Source organism: Marmota flaviventris, chromosome 12 (genome assembly GCF_047511675.1).
Source record: "Marmota flaviventris isolate mMarFla1 chromosome 12, mMarFla1.hap1, whole genome shotgun sequence".
Lineage (NCBI taxonomy): Eukaryota > Metazoa > Chordata > Mammalia > Rodentia > Sciuridae > Marmota > Marmota flaviventris.
Window position 1 is genome coordinate 2,673,128 of NC_092509.1, and position 21,530 is coordinate 2,694,657.

General features: G+C 37.3%; 1 protein-coding gene across 1 annotated transcript in view; it reads left to right on the plus strand.

The window, feature by feature from the left end:
* Positions 1 to 20,438, plus strand: part of LOC139707879 (zinc finger protein 420-like) — a 59,397-nt gene extending 38,959 nt beyond the window's left edge. Inside the window, 2 exon segments of the mRNA XM_071619782.1 lie at positions 19,605 to 19,688; positions 19,942 to 20,438. Coding sequence (XP_071475883.1) covers positions 19,605 to 19,688; positions 19,942 to 20,438 — 581 coding nt within the window.
* The last annotated feature ends 1,092 nt before the right edge of the window (positions 20,439 to 21,530 follow it).

Sequence of the window (21,530 nt, forward strand, 5' to 3'; positions counted from 1 at the left end):
TACTCTGATCATAAGATCAAATTAGTCCAGTCCAACTAAACAATTTACAATGCCTCAACTTTGGGGTGAGGGTTTTCTGGCACCTCCCATGGTTACACCATGACTCTGAGAGTCCTCTTTCTATCATGTGTAATAGACTCCTCCTCCCTAGGTTTTTATCACATGAAGCACCTGGTTTCTGAGTAGTGTTGTTTCTGCATGCCACCATTTCTAAACTGGATTTTTTGTGATTCAGGCTCTGTGTAAAATATTAAAATTAATCTTAAATTTCAAAAGAAGAAGAAGAAGATGATGATGAAGAAGAAGAAGAAGAAGAAGAAGAAGAAGAAGAAGAAGAAGAAGAAGAAGAAGAAGAAGAAGAAGAAGAAGAAGTAGTAGTAGTGAAGGCCACAGGCTGAGGAGATCACAGGAAGATTGAACATGGAACTGAGTCAGAGCCCATGCTGAAAGGCAACCCTAAGGAACCTGTGATGAGCCCTCATATTCACTAATGGAGGAAGAGGGGAGGCCTGCCCTTTCTCTGAGACAAACCATGTAATATTAGCTTAGTCTTGTCTGTACTATATATAAAGTTATATAAAGCATATAAAATAAAAGGGAGAATTGTGACGTAGAATCAAAAGAAAGTACAATCATTTCAAGCAGGTCACTGAAATTTCAGTGTTGGAGTCAGAAGATACTGCTTTATCGCAACCATTGGCAATGTGTGAAGAGTTAATAAAAGTATCATAAAAATGAAAAAAAAGGTATTTTGAGAGAGATTTGGAAACTTGAATTAAATGGTAATAAAATAAAATAAAAACTGTAACATCTATAGGTAATTTTCCACATGGTTGAATTTGGCATAGTTTGAAAGCTGCAGAAAAAAAATTATAAGAAATGCCAAAGCATGAGACCTCCAAAGCCATGTGCAAGAGAAATATAAAATAGGAGAAGGGCATAAATAGTTGAACAAGCATACACGTGATAAGGCAAGGCTCATGTGGAGAGGAGGAAGCCCCAGGCTTCATGTGCCATGGAAAAGTTTATCCTCTGGGCCAGCCCCCATCCTGTACCAGCCACTCCTCTGCCTTTGCTGAAGTGGGTTGTGCCCTATTTCATTGCATGGCATTGTCCATTGATCACTAAGGTATCACCTGGAATTTTCTCCTCTGTGTACACTAATTCCCTGGGAGTATTGTGGGGTGAGTTATGGCAGAGGGGTTTGCTTGTGTTCCCACAGCTTCATGAAGTCTTCTTTTGTTTGGAGCCACAGAGAGCTCTTTGGAGAGCTACAGAAGTACAGACACACACCTGGTTTTCCTTTGGACTTGACACACAGCATTGGGCAGGTGAATCCAATCTCTTTGTATAAGTTTCCATGATTTTTAATAGAAAAGTGATTGCATCCCTAATTGTGAGCATTAGAGTCAATTACCCTGATACCTGAACTTTAGCTCCAGTCAGTGAAACAAAAATCTCTGGGGAGTACTCTCAAGCATTAGGTTTATGAAGCTTGCAGCAAGGTTCCTAGATGTTATGACTAGTATAAAATAAATGTTAATGGACCAAGGTCTTGAGTACATATCATAAATTTGTATTCTGGCTTTTATATATTTATAGAGGCTTGAATAGTTTCTTTTTTCTTTGGTACTTGGGATTGAACTCAGGGGCACATAACCACTGAGTCATATCCCCAGTCCTATTTTGTATTTTTATTTATAGACAGTGTCTCACTGAGTTGCTTAGCACCTCAATTTCACTGAGGTTGGCTTTGAACTCACAATCTTTCTGCCTTAGGCTCCCAATCCGCTGGGATGGCAGACATGTTCCACCTCACTCAGCTTGAATAGATCTTTAATTTCTCTTCTATTTATTTATCTTTAAGATGGGGCTAATGCCACTTGCTTCCCAAGATTATAGTGAGAATTAAATGAAGTCATAGATAGTTAGCACTTAGTGCCTAGTGAGTGCTCCATAAGCCAGGGGGATGACAGGCCTTTGTATTTTTGATTTGTGGGCACCCAGATATAGCTCTTTTGGCAAAGCCTTGAACTACTCAGCAGAACCCTGTTTCAAAAAAACAAAACAAAAACAAAAATAGGACTGGTGATGGGGATGTTGCTCAACGGTGAAGCATGCTGAATATCAGTCACTGGTACCAAAAATGTCATTTAATTTAGGACATTGTAATTATTTTATTAGTATGTTCATTTGTGACCTATACGTATATGGGCATAACATCATTGACTAGTCTCATTTCTCAGTACCTGAATCATCTCTCTTATCCTCTCTTCCATCAGTCTAAACTCAACTATTCTTTCTCCAATTTTTTTGAGATCCACTTCTTTTTTCAACTTCATTTTTTTTTTACCTTTCACATATGATGGAAAAGACTTGACAATTGACTTTCTGCATCCAATTTACTTCATTTAATTTGATGTTCTCCAGATTCATTTATTTCCCACAAATGATATAATTCCATTCTTGTGTATGGCTGAGTAGAATGAGTAAACTTGTGAAAATATGTGTAGATGCTATTTTCTGAGGATGTCACCTGCCAGTACACAGGACCTTCAGTGTCCAAGCTCAGCCTGCCATTGTGTGAACCAGGGAATGAAGATTTAGGAAGCAAAAGGTCTCATGTGAACTATTTGAGGTCTTCCAATCTGTGGCTCTGACTACTTGTACATGCACCAACCAGCCTGGTAACTTCCAGATTGTCCTTTATTGTCTGCATTGATGACTAACCTGTCTCAGTGGTCTGTTTTCAGTACAGTTTTGGTCTCAAGAGGAGGAAGTCAATATGAAGGTAAAATCTCCTGATTCTCCAAGTGTCAGATGTAGGATTTGGCTCCTTCCCTCAATTCTTTCCCTTTTGTCCATTCATGAAACTGCCTTTATCCACTTTACATTAGTCCTCTCCTCATGTGGCACCTTTGTATTCATTCTGCCCTGAGCTCTGGTTGGGGGTAGGGAATCTAGAGTCAGAGCAGACCTGGGCCCACTGGCCACATGAAATTAATTATTTTATTTTTTTTTTACTTTTCAAGGATTCATGTTTCCCATGTTGTGACGTGGGATTGACAGCTAGTAATGGTGACACTTAATGACATCATGAGCAATTGATGACCATGTACTGGACTATTGTTTTTGAGAATTTTATCCCTGACCTCTTCACTGGCAATAAAAACTCCATGAGTTGAAGCCATGTTTACACCCATGTTTCAGGACAGGAATGCTCAGCTGTGTCGAGTTAACTTGCTTAAGGTGACACAGCTAGCAAACGGCAGCTTCATTGTTGCTCTGGGAACAGAGGAAAAAAATGCACAGATGAGCATGGTAAAGTGTTGGCACATAATGATCAGGTCATAGAGCAGGAAAATGATGTACAGGTGCAATGGAAAGACTGGCTCTAACCAGGATACAGGCAGGGCCACTGAGGAGGTGGGAGCAGAGTCCAGAGTGCAGCGTAGAATGAGGCTTCACTCCTATCTTAAAGAGGTAGCTCAGAGAGTAACACCACAGGAGGCCTGCGCCTACCTTGCAGGGATGGGGCCAAGAGGGTTGTTCCCAAATTTGACATGTAGAAATGCAGAATATAAGGATTGGGCTTGGTGGAAAGCCCCAAGCTCCTTGCTGTTGTATGTGCATATGCATAGGCACATACATGGAGGGATGCCCAGAGAGTTGATAACCTGTGTAAAATTCAGGGAAGAGTTCATATTGAAGGAACAATTGAAAAGACAGAATTATCACTTTAAATATATTTTAGTCTGTTTGGACTGCTCTAAGGGAGTACTAGAAACATATACCTTACAAGCAAAAAAAAAAAATTCATTTGTGGACTTCTGAAAGCTCAGACGTCCAAGATCAAGTTTCCAACAGGTTTATTGACAATTGAGAACCTGCTTTTTCATAGACAGCTGTAATTTGAAGGTTTGTGTCCCCTTGGGTACCTTGGTTGAACTTCTCTCCATTAAGGTGATGGTATTAGAAGGTGAGTCTTTGGGGAGGTGTTGAGGTCCTGAGGCTGAAGACTTCATCAGTGGAATTAATGCTCTAATGAACAGTGCTACAGGCTAGCTGGCTTCTTCCACCACATGATGACACAGCCAGAAGCTTCTATCCATTAGAAATGTCCTTTCCAAACATTGAATTGCCTTGTGTCTTGATCTTACACACTGTGAAAAATGAGTGTCTGTAGCTTGTAAAACACCCAGTCTACCATATATTATTATAACAGCTTGATGAGAGTAAGGAGGTACACCATCTCTCTCCTCAAAGGATAAATTGAGAAGTTTCTTTGCAGCTTTCTTTTAATAAATGACAATAATCCTATTCTATGACTTAATAACCTGCAGAACCCCACATTTGTCTGCCTAGGCTCATGATAAACTACCACAACATTAAAATACATACTCACACAGGGTCTAGGACTGGTCATTTTTCCCCAACTGTGTATAGCCAAGCTTCTGAAACCTGGACCTGAAAGTATCTGTCAAGTCCTCTCTGTGTTCTTGGCATTAAACTTTCAAAGAATTTTTCAGTGTATATTAATAGTCATATCTGTGTATTCACCAGGCTGCTGACACTAGATAAGAAGTGGCCCCTGCCCTTGTAAACTCCAGTCTAATATAGAAAGAATAAAACCCATGTAGTCCCTTTCTGTGCTGACACTAAACATTGCATATGAATCCTGTGATCCTTTATTGCCAATTTACTGATCAGTAAATGTTTTATCACAGTAAGCATTGCTATTTTAGGTAAACATTTTGTTCACATTGAAGAAAAGATCCTGGAAATCATGCAAGCTTAAGAAATTAATTAGTCACACAATAGTATGGTTAAGGTTTGGGTTTTCAGACTCTAAACCGTGTGTTGAGCTTGATTTTTGTCCTTTGATTTAACTCTATGTTTTGAACATGGTTTTTGTTTATGTGGCTCAAATATAAACCCATGTTAAAATACACTGAAGACTCACCTATATTCCATCCCCACTAAGCTTTAAACATTGCCCTTCATGAACAACTGATTTAATTGTTTCTAGTATATATTCTTACTGTTTCTTGTTCTGGTAGGAGGCAATAATAATAATATGTTATTGTGTAAATTTCTTTCTTACCCAAAAGGAAGTGCTCCTGTATATCCTGTCTGCCCCTTATTTTTCACTCAGTGAAACAACCTGGAAAACACTCCACATATGCAATAATCTTAACTTTCCATGGTTTAGATAGACTAAAGTTGGAACTAAACAAATGATGGACATTTGGGCTATTTCTGAATTTTATTTTTAAACAATATTTCTGTATTGAATAGCTCTGGGAATCTATTTTATATTCTTGCAAATGTACATTCAGTGTTCAGTCCTGCAAGAATTATTGCTTTATCATTGACTATTTTTTGTACATTCAAATAATAAAGCCCAATTCGCTGGAGGGTTGCAACATTTTTATTTCTCCCAGCAGGTATACAAGTTCATGCTTTTTGTAGATGCTCCACATACAGAGGCCACATTTTGGATATTCTCTGCACTATTACAATGTGCTTGCAATTTCTTTTTTTTTCTGAGAGCACCATTTCCTCTTTTTGTTATTTTTTTTTCTTTTTACATATGATTGATAACATGTCATGGTTACAGAAGAAAACAGCAGTGTCCTACTCTAATAAACCCATGGCTTTGTGAGAGTCCAATGCTGAAACCAATAATTTCTTCCCAGTACAAAGATCACCAAGGATACAATGCATTTTGGTAGTTTGTGTCTTCCAACAAATTGATCTATGTAATCTAAGTCCTTATACCTATGGGCTGAGAGTTTTAAATATTGTTTATTTATTTTAATGTTAATATATTAATAGTGATAACATCATTTATTTTTTTAGTTAGAGTTTATCTATTTATTGACTTTTAGAAAGACCCGAGGACATGAACCTTAGAAAAAAGACTTCCTGGAACACCCCCAATATTGAAAATAAATGCCTTAGCAATTAATACATTGGTACAATTATTCAGCATACAGTAATATATATAAGATCATGTTAGGTCACATTGATGATGGCAGTAGAAGAGAATAAGAATCAAGCATTCAAGAATATGTAGAATACCCACAAGGAACAAGGAATCACAGGCTCTGCTGTGAGAATTGATGGTTGAACTTTGCCAAGCAGGAGCTTCTGGGGCTGAAGGTGATGTCATAGTGAACACTCAGTGGGCAGGTGGTACAAATGGAGAAGCACCCCCAAGGAACTTGTGAAAGTAGATTATTATTTTTTATTTGATATCATCTCCAAAATTCTGAGACAAAAATATCTGTAACTATGAACCCCATAATTATCAGCATCCCAAGATGTATTAGGGCCAAGATACCAATGGTAAAGTTCTTGAGCTAAATGTTGTGCTAGAAAAGGAATGTTAAGTTGCATAAGAAAATTATGGTCTTAGTTGAAATATCAAGACAAACTTCAGAGGAAAATGTGTTTTTTTACTAATAAAATAATATTGTTTGTTGATCTTTTTCATATTCCATATTAATAGTATATATCTTAGGAGAAAATGAAGCAGAAGCCTTTGTTTCAAATAGTGTCATCTTCATCAATCTCAGCCCATCCTATTATCATGGATATATGTGGATTCACCCAACACACATTTTTCTCACTTCAGTTATCAAGTCCCTCTAATATCCTCTAGGTGCCATTGCAATATTATTACCAAATTATGTCTGAATTATGTAATGGTAACTGTGCTCCCACTGTACATAGGCTTTCTTATAGATTCAGAATTACCATATATTATCAAAATAGTTCTTGGTATAATCTCATCTTGAGGTTTTCTGCTGTAGTGTGTTACTTTGATTTCATCTTTCTCTTCTTGATTAAGCAGTAAGAACATATTGAAAACTCTACAATTTTCAGTGAATTGAAATGGAAGGGTTGCACAAAAGTAATGAATTGCAGCCATATGAAAAACTGAACCTCAATGTAGAGGGTGTGCACACAGATGTATTTTTTTTAGTGCTGTATTTTGTCCATTTACTACCTGACCTAATACCTTTAATATATCATCTAAGATGACACTGAGAAGCATGCCCTCTAAGATGATTTTTTGATTTGTATTTATAATCTTTTATTGAGTTAAAGTATTACCTTGATGCTAAATCTGATCATTTTTTATGACATATAAGGACTCATATTACATATATTCTAGAGGTATTGTGTATGAAAGAAGAACAAGTATCAAATATGGATGTGTTTCTGAAATAAGAAGTCCTCAGTAGAAATGCTGGCCATTATGTTTTAATTATGCACTTCCTCATATATGTGATTTAATAGATTTAAATCTTTTCTTTTAATAATGGCTATGTATGTTGTTGCTTCAATTGTTTTCATAATGTTAAAATATTCTAGCAATATGTGAGAAAGCTCTTTGGCAGTATCTTAGGCCTGTCTTTGAATCCCCAATGTAGTCATCCATCTTGCATATATATATATTATCATGACCAGAAAAAAATATTTTAAGTGCCCAAAGTCCAGATATTGAATATCAGTAGAAATATTTTATTATCGTCTTCTCCTCAGTCATCTGGAATAAAGGTGGTAATTAAAGTCACAGTGTAGATAGACTCAAAGTCATTCCATTGTAAGGTTTTAAATTAAAGAACAAGAATTTGACCCCAGCATAAAAGATGAACTTCCATAAAATCCCAATATTCATCTGCAAGAAGGAAACAGAATATATTTCTTCAGTAAACAAACCATACATAAAATTGATACAAAAAATTTGATGTTAATCTGATGGAATATTTTCTATACAAGGCATGTTGTGTTTTAAGTAAAGTGTCTGAAATAGTAGGTATGTATTTTAAATTGTTTCAAGCCACATATTTAAAAACATGAGTTATCGGAGCTAAGATTGTGGCTCAGCGGTAGAGTGCTTGCCTAGCACATGTGAGAAACTGTGTTCAATTCTCAACACCACATAAAAAATAAAATAATAAAATAAAGTGTAAACAAGGTTTGAAAAAAATAGCAGTCATCAGAAAACCATGTGGATGAGGCTAAATCATTCCATGACTCTTTAGACCTTTTAGATATAAAAGATATGACAATAAGATAAACCAAAATAGTGAAACATTTATGAACATAGGATACCATTTTAAAATCTGAGGTGATGTAGATATTTGGCTAAAACATCAAAGAGTTGATTTCTGTTTATTTTAATTTTTAACTGGAATCTACTATTTGTACTTGGATATGAGACCCATTATTGTAACTCAACATGTGTATATAGTGTGTAATAATTAGATCGGGGTAATTTTCATCTAATTAAAATTATTATTCTTTGTTTGAAACCTGCAAATTTCTGGCTATTTTGATTTGTTTAAGTTATTATAGAACATAATCACCTTATTGTGCTTTAAAACCTAAGAGTTACTTTCTGGTCTTAACTGTTTTTGGCACTCCTTACACACAATCAGTCTCTTTCTCATTCTTATCATAAATCTGGTTAGCATTTCTGTTTTCAGTTTCTGTGTAATCTTTAACTTTTCAGCTTCAACACATAAATTACACATGCAGTATTTGTGGGAAAATAAATGTCATTACTAAGAAAAATTAAATATTATCCTCAATTAATAATTTGGGAAATTGGCATAATTCTGTGCATTCACTCATTCAGTGTTTTGAACTTGTCTATAATAATAAATCTGGAAAAAGAATAAAAATATATAAATCAAATATCCATATGTTTTCAAGATTTTATGGGTCACATTTGGTCAATGAGAGTAAGTTTTGTGACATCTATTTTTATAAAAAAATGGCATATGCTAATTCTTATAAATTTATTTATAATAAGTGAATATATTATATGTATGTTTTTGTATTGTAAGTTTAAATAGATCCATATTACCATGGAATAAGTAACTTTAAAAATTGTATTAGAGTTGGCTCAGTAGCACAGGCCTGACATTTTAGTGAATGTGGAGGCTGAGGCAGGAGTATTGAGAGTTCAAAACCAGCCTCATTATCTTGGTGAGGTCCTGAGAAATAATTTAATCCTGTATCAAAATAATAAAAAAAAAGAAGGAAAAGGGGACCCAGACACAGTGGCATACACCTGTAATCCCAGTGGCTCAGAAGGCTGAGGCAGAAGGATTATGATTTCATAGTCAGCTTCAACAACGGTGATGAACTAAGAAAATTAGTGAGACTCTAAATAAAATACAAAATGAGGCTGGTGATGTTGCTCAGTGGTGGAGTATCCAATAGTTCAATCCCAGAAGGGACAAATCAAATAAATAAATAAAAGGTGCTGGGGATGAGCTGGGCCTGTGGTTCAGTGGTAGTACAATTGAATTGCATGGCATGTGTGAGTCATTGGATTTGATTCTCAAAACCACATATAAATAAACAAAATAAAAATCTATCAACAAAGAAAAAATATTTAAAAAAAACTGGAGATGTATTTCAGTGATTAACCACCAAAATGCACTCACCCTGTACCCCTTCTCCACCTGGAATGCCCACCCTAACACATGTGAAAGAACAATATCTCAGCCTGGCCACCTATCCAGCAGTTCCCCTTTAACAGTCCATGAGGACACATTCCTCACTTGATGCCCATCCTTTCATGCCACTGTGTGACTATGCACTGGGCCTACACTAAGCCACCTTAACAACCTGGTTGTTAAGGCCCAGGTGCAGGTATCCCTAATTCATTCCACTGGGACCTTATATTTTATAAAATGGGTTTCTAATAATTCAAAATGACAGGTTTAGGGGCTGAAAGTACAGTTCAGTAGTAAAACGAGTGTTTCCCATGTGCCTGGCTCTGGGTTCCTCTGCCATGCGACCAGTATGAGCTTCATGAAAGAAGATTCAGTGCATAAGAATTGCTAGAGAGTTTTAAATTAATTAAATTAACGCAGCTCCAAGATGGCTTCTCCTAGCTCCCGCCTCCAGCCACCTAATCTGTTGTCAAGGTTTACAGAAGAGACTTGCAAGAGAGGGAGAGCACGCCAGGGAGTGACTTTTTATTGGGCAACAATAAATTCAAGGGAAAATTCCCATCCAATGAAGGATAAGGGGGGCAGCATCTCAAGGTCAGGGCTGGCAATTGGGTCTTAGGTCAGTGGCCAGGTGCACCTCTGCATGGACAAGCCCTTGGACCTGGGAAAGGGTGGGGAAGGCTTTTTAACACAGGCTGTGTTTAAGCGCCTCTCACCCAGCTAGGGAGTTAACTCAAATCACATGTAAGGATGGCCTCCCACAGGATCCAACTCCAGCATGTAAAAAAAAAAAAAAAAAAAGCCAGGCAGGCCTGGTGGCACATGCCTATAATCCCAGTGACTATAGAGGCTGAGACAGGAGGCTCACAACTCTAAGGTCAGCTTCAGCAATGTAGTGAGGCCCTAAAAATCTTAGAGAGACACTGTCTATAAATTATAAAAAGGGTTGGGGATGGTTGTTCAGTGCTTAAGACATCCTAGATACAGTCCCACCAACCAAAAAACAGAACCAAATCCAAACTAAAAGTGAAAAACTAACTGTATTCCCCATTATTCTTTGCAGGTAGGGGTCTCTATGATTCTGTGCTGGCCAATGAGATATCAGTGGAAGCCACTGGGCCTCTTAGATCTTTGTTCTTTCCTTTTTCCCTTTCCCCTGATTGCTGTACTGAATGGACTGCAGAATGAAAAACAGAAAGGGTTCTGGGGCATGATGCCATAGCTGGATAGCCATAGCAGCCCAGACTGCCAACCACTGGGCTTTTTGATTTTCAAGTAAAAGGAAATCTTTTTCAGTATTTGATGGGTATATTTTTCTAGGAGTGGAAAGACAGATGCATTGATTTTTCTCCTTGTTCTACTTTCTGTTCATTGTCCTCAGGTTCAGGAACAATGTAGGTCAAAAGAACCAGCCATCTTTTCCACCAATTCTTTTTCAGGTCTCTGGGGATGGAGTGGAAGTATAACACAAAACCTCTACAGTACCTAATCTGAGCCCTTGGGGCAGAGTTCAGCCTGAGTCATCTCCAGGATCCCTCATCTGTCCCAGAATGTTCACAGAGAGTGAGTATCTTTCCTCTTGATGCCAACACTCAAGTCCAGAATGCCAAGAATCCCATGGCTCTCCTGAGAATTGTTCCACAACAGACTAACACTGGTCCCAATCTCAATTCCTGCACTGATGGGCCATTGGGAAAGTGATTTTAAGCAAGCCTTACTGTTCCCAATTTTGAAGTGGGTCTTCTCCAAAAAAGACTTGCATCTAAATGAACACAGAAGGAAGAAGCCAGGGTCCAAGGACTGAAAATGAACCCTGACTCCAGAGAAACCTAGGATTTGAAAAGATTTCCAATTAAAGTGAGGTGGCAGGTAAAGCATAGACCTTGACATAAAACAATAGCCTGAGAGCAAAATGTCAGGTGTGGGCAAGGACGTATGTGTGAGAGACTGATGTTTCACAGCCTCCACAACAGGTAAAAATGAATGCTACAATTATAATATGTAACATAAGAAAAAGGAATCACATTTTTTTTCCTTTTTTATTTCTATTCTTTTTGTTCTTTCTTTCTTTTTCTTTTTCTTTCTTTCTTATTTTTGTACAAGGGTTTGAAACTAGGGGAAATTAACCACTGAGCCTCATATTCAGATTTTTTAATGGTACTTTTTAGCTTTTGGGGTATTCTTATATCAAACAAGCATTTTGATCACAAAATAAATATGTCATGTTAGCAACTACACCTCTTTTACTGATTTTGTTTTTTTTCTTTCCATAAGTTCAAGTGAAAATGCTGTGTTTTCATATTTAATAACTTTTAAAATAATTTTAACCATTAGTTTATTTTTTTATGTGGTGTTGATATAACCAGCACCTCGTGTGCACTAGGCAAGCACTCTCCCACTGAGCCACAAACCCAGCCCACATTTAACCCCATTTTAATCAAATTCTTTCTTTCTACCCATCCTTGCTTTTTTATTCACCCTTCAATCTATGTGACTAAAAAGTCCTGGGAAATGATACTGCCTAAAGTTTATTCTGGTGTTTGGGGCACTGGGTTTTGGCAAGATTCCCACCCCTTTCCCAGTTTTGCAGTATTCTGCTGTATATTTTGAATTCTTTATAGAAGCCTTTAGCATTTTTGTGGAACAATGCAATCAGTTTCCCAAAATATGGCACTATTTTTGAAAGGTTTGTGGATATTGAATGACATGATGAGAAAAGCACCTGGCATAGTGTGGTTGTGTGATTCTGAGAGGACACAAATTTCTTTGTGAGGTCACACATGGTGTTCTTACCTAGAATGTCCTTCCCTTTGATCTTTAGAATACTTCAATTTATCCTTTAATACCTAGTTGAATGTGAAGAATGTGTACTCCCAACCAATACCTATACCCAGCCAACCAGACCCCTTCTCTTTGTTGTTTTGCAGCAACAAAGCAACAGCAGAAAGGCTTCCAGTGTTCTCATATAGCAATGGGGTTCAGCGAGAACTATATAGGTGTTTTGGCCACTGAAATCACCTGGCAAAACCCAGATCCTGGTTTTATTGAACTTTGCTATCAGATTCTGTGACCTCCCCAGCATCATTTTTTTTAATTAAATCATCTAGTTCAGTTTCTACAGCTTGAAGTCCAAGTTCCCAACTCCTGCCCCATCACTACAGCATTGGGTCAGGCTGTCATAATAAACCATAGTTATACAGAAGTCATTATAAAGAGGCTTTCTATTCTGAGACAGAACCTTGAGAAAGATGGCCATGACCAGATACCTATGCTTCCTCATTCTGAGATGCCCCAGGCTGGCTGGAGGAGAGATCACAGATGACTCTTGTTTGCCAAGTAGCTGTGCCCATCCTGTACTGAAAAGGTAAGAGAAGGTGCTGGAGGCCACAGAGCTTAAAAAAAGCAGAAGGTCATGTCCTTTGCAAACATGCTTTTTAAATCTAGCTGAGCTCTTTCACAAATAGGGCAGGGACGTTGCTAGTTGCTTGACAGTGCCTCTACTGCATCCATAATACAAAGATGGTCCTGAAAACATGCTCACATTTATGCAAATAAAGTATTATCATCAGCTGGAATTTTGTAAATGGAGATACTCTGTGGTTAGCAGAGTGGTTCAAGGTGAACCATTGAAGATGTGGGGTTCAAACGTGACCAGAGCCCAAAGGTAATTGTCCCTTAGACTCAGTGGTGTCACAACCATGGGCATCTCTGCAAGATCTCTTTCATTCATTTTATATGGAGTTTTCAAGGAGCAGTTCAGAGGCCAGGTGACAGGGAGACTGGTGTAGGAGTGAACTTGATGAAAAACCATGGCTAATAAAGAAGAGCAGAGCCATTTGGTATGCTAGTGGATGGTGGTGGAATTGGGCCAAGCCAGACTGCAAAGGTTCCAGAGCTAGACAGGAAAAACCTGCAATCCCAGAGTGTTAAATATGTCATTGGAGAATGAGTCACGTGGACAGAGTGCAGGGGATCAAATGGGTGGAGTGGGCATGGCTCTATAGAACAGTGCAGGTAAGAGGCCAGATGTTGGGTGGAGCTGATGAAAAAAAGTGGAGAGGACCTAGTGGGCAGAGCTGTTGAGGCAGAGTCAGGCTGAGAGAGTGGAGCCCAACTCATAAGAATAGTCGCCGGGGAGAAGACAGGGGAAGCAAGTGGGAGGCAGCACCCCACCCAGGACCCCTTAGGTGAACACAGCCTAAGAACCAGGAGGCACAGTGATGCAGGAGCAGAGGGCATGGTGGGGGCATCCACAGGATGCAAAGGAAGTCAGGAGAGGCATCTGGTAATTCTGTCAGGAGTCACTGTGGATCCAGAGGGGAAGCAGGGTCTTTGGGCTCTGAGAAAGAAATGTGACCTCAGGATCTGCTCCACTGGGGGCCTCAGTTTCCCCTCTTACCCACTGAGGCAATGGAGGGAGGCTGAACATGCCATGGCACAGCCTTTCTTTCTTTCTCCCTCTCATTGGATGCTGTGCACTTTCTATATTTTCAGGTTGGTTGGGTACCATGGGGTTTCTGGAAGGGGTCTTTGGGATATTGCCTGAGACACTTTGTTTTTGGGGAACAATAATTTTTTTCTGGTGTGTTCACAGAGACTTCTCTTGGTGCCTGCTGTTTACATATTGAGACCCTGAAGTCCAGAGAGGGTAAGCCTGTGATGCAGCCATCACTTGCTGGAGCCTGATCTGGATCGCACAGTCTCCTTCACTCACTCACTCACAGGCAGGGGTTTCATAGCACCTGAGCAATAAAAAAAAATTGATGAGGGAAGAGGCCTTGACTCTTTCCAGGTGCTACTTTGGGACACTCCCTACATCTGTAAAGTAGGACACAAAGTGACATCTGCCTCTCAGGCTGGTGTAAGGCCAAGTTCCAGCTTCATGATTCTCTAAAAGGCAGTTTGCAATGGGTGGGGCATTGGATCTATTTTGACAGTGTTATCATTTAATATTTTTTCTTTTAAACATTTATTTTTTAGTTGTAGGTGGACACAATACATTTATTTTATTTTTATGTTATGGTGAGGCTTGAACTCAATGCCTCATGCATAATAGATGAACACTCTACCTCTTGGCAAAACCACAGCCTTCATTTAATTTTATATATGGAAACATAACTCCTTGCATTAAAAACAAACAAACAAACAAAAAACTATAGTACCATGCTCTGTCCTAGGCAGAGAGGACACAGACATGAACAAAACAGCATGGGATCTCTGCTCTCATTTTCATGGGGGCTACCATTCCCCTGGACTGACCCAAGAATTCAGGCACTAAAGAGACATGAAGTACTGACCCCCTTTAGGCATCTGATCTAATGTTACCATCCACGGCAAAGTTTTACCTTCTCAATTATTCTGAAACACACACTTCTCCATGTCATTTAGCTGCCCCAATCCTTTCCTACCTGTGAGATAAAGGCCTCCTTAAGTATCCCTTCCTTTCTTGCTTCTCCAGTTGCATTTCCCCACCCCTCTTTGAGGTTTCAAGAATTTCTGTCTCATCCCTACTTGTACTTACTGCTCTGCTTAATGTGGGTACTTTCCCATTGTTAGAAGTGCTAAGTCCTAATTAGACACTAGATGGCACCAGAAATGTACTTTTGACATTTTTCTAGCGTCCACCAGAGTATCTGCCTACTTATGGGCTGGCTTGTTTAAAAATCATTTTAGAAAACTCTTCAGTACTTGCTTTACAAGCAGCTTTTTTTAAATTTTTTTGTACAAATCTTCATTAATTGTATGTATGAAGTTAATCATCCAGCTATGAAAGGGAGTATTACAATAACTACCCAGTGTGTGTGTGTGTGCGTGTGTGTGTGTGTGTGTGTGTGTGTGCATGAACATATATTTTTTTTTCAAAATTTATTCAGAAGTAGGATAAGGGTTTCAATTTAGTCATGGCCTCTTTCTACACCTGTTGTACCTGGGATGTTTCAAGAGTCCTTACTAATATTGCAGGTATTTCTTTCTCTTTTCTATGATGTGATTATTATAAGCCATTAAATAAAATAAATATATCTTAGAGATGCCAAGATCTCACTCTTAGTTGTACATTGGGCATCTGTAGGCCTAAGTGAATATTCAGTGCTTTTGGCAAAAACAGCTTTTAAGTCCCTCGATATGAGGAGGATTTGTGGACATTTAGCAGAACTTGTCCCCATGGATATGATTATCTATAGAATATGTATTATATAAAATGATGGCATGACTTGGTAACAGGAATAAAAATGGTTTAACATGATTTATTTATTTATAATTATATATTTTATAAATATTTAATGTACATATAATTGTATACTTATAAAGCAATGATTTTGTATACATTTATCTCTCTGTGTCCCTATTTCACACATATATGTTTATAATATTGTCTTTAAGATAAGCAAGTTTGGGGGATGGATTGGTGTGAGTGTAATTTTGAAAAGATCAAGGACAATTGCTGAATTTTTGACTTGAGGATTCTAGGGTAGTGGCTGATACCCAATCCTGTATGGAGCAGAAAAACCACATGAGGCAGGGAAAAGAGTGCTAGTCTTGAGGAAGGCTTTTTTGTTGATGTTTGTGATTTCTCCTTAATATCCACATGAACATGTCTGAAGGTGACAGGATAGGACTGGGAAGAAAATGAATATTTGGAAATCAGGGGAATGTGGAAAATACTGCCATGAGACTGAGGATGACCCTGGGTGTGGGTGAAGATACAGAAGTACAAGGAGCATTTCTCTGAGCTAGGGACACTCTTATATTTAGCATTGGTGAAGAAAAATATATGAAGGAGAAAGCGAGTGAGATAGAAAACCAGGAAAATATAATGATGTGGATTTCTGGAAGTTAAAGAGATAGAAAACCAGGAAAATGTAATGATGTGGATTTCTGGAAGAGATGATTTTAAAAAGAAAGGCAGAACCTTTTGTTGTAAAAACCACTAAAAAGTGAACTACAGTGTGGCAAAGCAGGGACCTTGAGATTTGGTGCCATAGTGGTTTCTGATGATCTCAGTGGAACCCCTGTTGTCATGTGGTGGGAACTGAAGCCAGATGGAAGATTTATGGAAAAATTAAGGTCAGCATAGTAAAGGCAATAGCTAGAGATCATTTTTCTGATTGTGTACAGTGAGATAAAGGGAGACTCAGCCAGGTGTTAACATTTATGGTCTCTGAGATGTGGGGAGAGTTCATTTCAGCAAATGTTTTTTTTTTTTTTTTTGTGGCTGCAGAAATCTTTTTCTATTACCATGTTTGCCACCTACACCCTAGAGTTGAAATTTTAGAAATAATATAAAAGCTCAATAGTAATTTCTGGAGGGTAGGAAGGGTTCTGGGGTAGGGCAAGGGATGAAAGTAGAAGATAGATAACTAGATATGATCATTATGTACCATGCATTTGGAAATTTTATGCTTGATTCCATTAACATGTGCAATAAATATTTGTTAATTAAAAACAAATTAAAACTAATTATTCTATTTGATCACTGAAAGGTAGGCACTCAACACTGATGGAGAGAGTATCCTTATGGTTTGTTTCCTGCTTGTGAAAATGGTCATTGTTAATCACCTATAAAGAGAACTGATTAAATAATTTTGGAAGAAATAGTATGGATTTGAGATGCCTTGTTGTCACAGCATGATGAGGTTATCTAATGGTCACTGAAATATTTGAAGCACTACAGTACAGCCATTGTCAAGGTAGTTGGTGCCAGGTTCATCCTTTGAGAATGTAATAATTTTCCTTCATTCCTTCACTATTTGTTGCAATCAAGTCACTGGAATCTGCCCACCCACAAAATGACAAGGATACTAAGCTCCACATGCAGGAGGGGATGCTATTCTCCTGCATTGTTTTGAACTCTTCTATATGAAAGATTTGTCTGTTCCCAACACTTTTTATCAGTGAAATCAATTTTGTTTTATCAGTAAATATATTTTCATTTGTTGCTTTCATTTATAATTTACTGTTAAAGGTTTTTTTTATTTTATTGCTTATATTTTTCTAGCTTTCACTCTTTCAGGATTTTTACTGTAGTACTTATGTCATATGTCAGGCATCCACATGTTGGACACTTTGGGAGACTCTCCTCTTACTCTTCATTTTCTTCCTCCTTCATATGTTAATGCTCATTTTTAAACTTTTCTTACCAAATCCTAGAATCACCACTTTCTCCAGGGAAATATACAACTTTTTACTGTATTTTTAGGGTACCTTGTGTAATTTGTCAGGCCCAATGCAAAATGAAACTTAGACTTCTTATCTAGAAGCAGGTGACCTCTACCATTGACATTATGCCACAGAAATCTATTTCTTTCTTCTATGATCTCTTCAAATGTCACGATACATTTTGTCTTTTAATTGTCCTTCTTATTACAACATTTTAAATTATTAGCAAGACTTCTAACATCCATCTTTATGTATGCCATATCAATTCTAAATGCAAACTTATGAACAAGTCACATTGGAGAACTTACACATCCATGTTGTGTTCATTAATACCAAAGCAGGGAATATGTTACACAGAACCAGGGCAATTGTTTTTACTACACCTTGATAACTGTGAACAATTTCACCAACTGATGTGTTAAAAAGTTTGAAAGAACTGGAAGAAAAGTGACTATGGATCATCCTGCTTTCCCTTTCTCTTCACATCCTCAGCTGGACAGGTGGGCTAAAACACAGAAGTACCTTGAGTGACAAAGCTGTCTTCATTCTGTATTTGAATATAATTCTGGTTTGACATTAATATGTGGCCTCCCTGGGTTTCATCATGCTCCCCTCTTTTTTACTTACTTGTGGATAGGATATGGTCACATTGTACCCAACTCTCTTTTAGCTCCCATATTTCCTTGGCCCACTGGAATTTGTGATAATGGGAATGAAAACTCAGTGTGCATGAAGTGGCCAAATGCAGTATACCTGCAGGTTACATTTATGTGCTGTGTTCATACCTGTGGTTTATTGCCTTCTTGAAATTTACTTATGAAAAATAAGTAGTAAGATTAAATCAATAAAAATTATGATAGCAACAGCAGAATACTCAATCAAGGACATATCCACTGTGAGCAGTAATCCTGACTGTGTAGGAAGAGCTTCATGGAGCTAGTCCTCCTTTTCCTGCCTTCTGCCTCCTCCTCTCTCTCCATCATCCTTCCCTCCCTCCATCCCTCGTATCCTCCCTTCCTCATTTGCACAATAGTAATTACACTAGGTAGGATATATGTACTCTGAAAAAAAATAAGTCTTCTCAGATAAATGGCTACACTTTGAATAATGCTGCAATAGTCATTAACTCTGGTGCCTCTTACAGAATAGTCACTCAGTGCCTGAAAGATTCTTGGGAACAAAGAAATAGGTACCCAGGTCTTTGAGTCTTCTTCAAGAAAAATTTCATTTTTTTTCCAAGATTTGGCCATCCTGACATCAATGTGTGGATTCAGATATTTGGGGCAAAGCTGTACTCTGATGATCCAATTACCTTATTCTTTTAAAATTACAAAAAATTTCTGTAGAAAATGCTTACTTTCCCTGAACACCTAAAGTCTGTTGTCATTCATTGAATGAATTTAAATTGTCTTTAAAAAGCATTTTTTCTTTAAAGTTTTCAGGAAACAAAATCATTCTTTGATATTTGGGTGAAAAAAATCAGTGAATATTCTTTTCTCAGGATAAGGTAAAATACCTTTCTCTAAATTATTATAAACTGGGCTGTTTCAAAAATCTCCCTGCAGCACTTGGGGGAGGGGAGGCCAGAGCTGCGCATGGGGGAGGTTCTTAATAAAGGTGCTATGAAAGAATGTAAGACAGGAAAATAATTAAATATTTTTACTGTGTTACTGTTATCATTCAGGGATATAGCCATTGATTTTACTGAAGAGGAATGGGAATGCCTTCAGCCTGCTCAGAAAAACTTATATAAAGATGTGATGTTAGAGAACTATAGAAACTTTGCCTTCCTTGCCATGACTCCACATGATACCCAAGAATATTCACCATAGAAGGGCATAAAACATATATTTCACAAATTGATAAATGGGAAATATAGAAGTTGTGATCTTGACTATTTACAACAAAAGAAAATATGGAAAACCACAAGTGAGAGTGAACACCAGAAATCATATAAAAAATCAGGCGTTGTTCACCACCAGAGAATTTATACTGGAGAGAAGCCCTACAAATATAAACAATGTGGCAAAGCTTTTAGTAAAATAAATGGTCTTATTAACCACAGAGTAACCCACACTGGACAGATGCCCTACCAATGGGCAGAATGTGATAAAGTTTATAAAGAAAAATCAATCTTTATTAAGCAAAGCAGAATTCACACTGAAGAGAAGCCCTACAAATGTGAAGAATATGGTAAAGTTTTTAGTCAAAAATTAAACATTATTTACCAAAGAAGAATTCACACTGGAGAAAAGCTTTACAAATGTAGAGAATGTGGCAAAGCTTTTAGTAAAAAAACCAGACCTTATTCACCATAGCAGAACTCACAGTGGAGAGAAGCCCTACAAATGTAAAGAATGTGGCAAATATTTCAGTCATAAATCACTCCTTATTCGCCACAGAAGAACTCACACTGGAGAGAAGCCCTACAAATGTAAAGATTGTGGCAAAGCTTTCAGTAGAAAAGTAGGACTTACTTACCACAGCAGAACTCACACTGGAGAGAAGCCCTACAAATGTAAAGATTGTGGCAAAGCTTTCAGTAGAAAAGTAGGACTTACTTACCACAGCAGAACTCACACTGGAGAGAAGCCCTACAAATGTAAAGAATGTGGCAAAGCTTTCAGTAAAAAATCAGACATTATTTGCCACAGCAGAACTCACACTGGAGAGAAGCCCTACAAATGTAAAGAATGTGGCAAAGATTTCAGTCATAAATCACTCCTTATTCGCCACAGAGGAACTCACACTGGAGAGAGGCCATACCAATGCAAAGAATGTGGCAAAGCTTTCAGTTGAAAATCACACCTTATTTGCCACAGAGAATTCACACTCGAGAGAAGCCCTACAAATGTAAGGAATGTGGCAAAGCTTTTAGAATAAAACAGGCATTATTCACCATAGAAGAACTCACACTGGAGAATAGTCCTAAAAATGTGAATAAAGTGACAAAACTTTTAATAAAAAATAAAACTTTATTCACCACAGCAGAAGACACAATGGTGAATATGAAATGTAAATAAAGTGATAATACTTTTAAAGAAAAACTAAACCTCATTAACAACAGAATTTATACAGGAAAGAACCCCTATGAATGAAAACAATGTATCAAAGCTTTTAATAAGAAATCATTTCTTTTTCACCACTAGGCTATTTATTCTGAAAAGAAGACATATAAATATAGAGAATGTAGAAATATTTTAAATTATATGTTGTACATTACTAGAAATCAGATAAAATATGCTGGAGTGAAGCTTTATAAATGAGACCATTGAACCATTCCTCTAAGAAAGGGTAAAAATTTAATCATCACCACAATAATCTTAGCAGAGAGAAAGTTTTGAAATGTGAAAATTGACAATGTGACAATGTCTCCAAAATGTATTCACCAATACTCAGCACCTGTGGATACATACTGGTAAGAGAGAAAACAAATGGGGGATAAAACATTTCATTGCCACATGTTTCTTAAACACTACTGATTGGTGTAGAATTCACTGTCCCCAGAAACTCTAAAATGTTAAATAATATTTCCAAAACTTAATCAAATTTTAAATTCATTGAACATCTGAAAACTCATACCAGTAGTGAACATTGAAAATATTTTGTACAAAATATATGCCTTATACAACAACTAAACATTTATAATAAACACCCTGACAAATATGAGAGTAAAATCATTATCTATACATTAAACCTTGATATATATGAGTATCAGTAAAAGACAGAACTCATTTAAATATAGAATATAAGTAGTTGTGTTTAACTTTTGTTTAAATTTATTAAGCATTATCAAGTTATTTGGTAGTAATATCAGTCATAAATATCATACAAGCATGGTGCAGAAACCTTATCTTTGAAAGCATATAATTTTTTTCTAAATAAAGTATT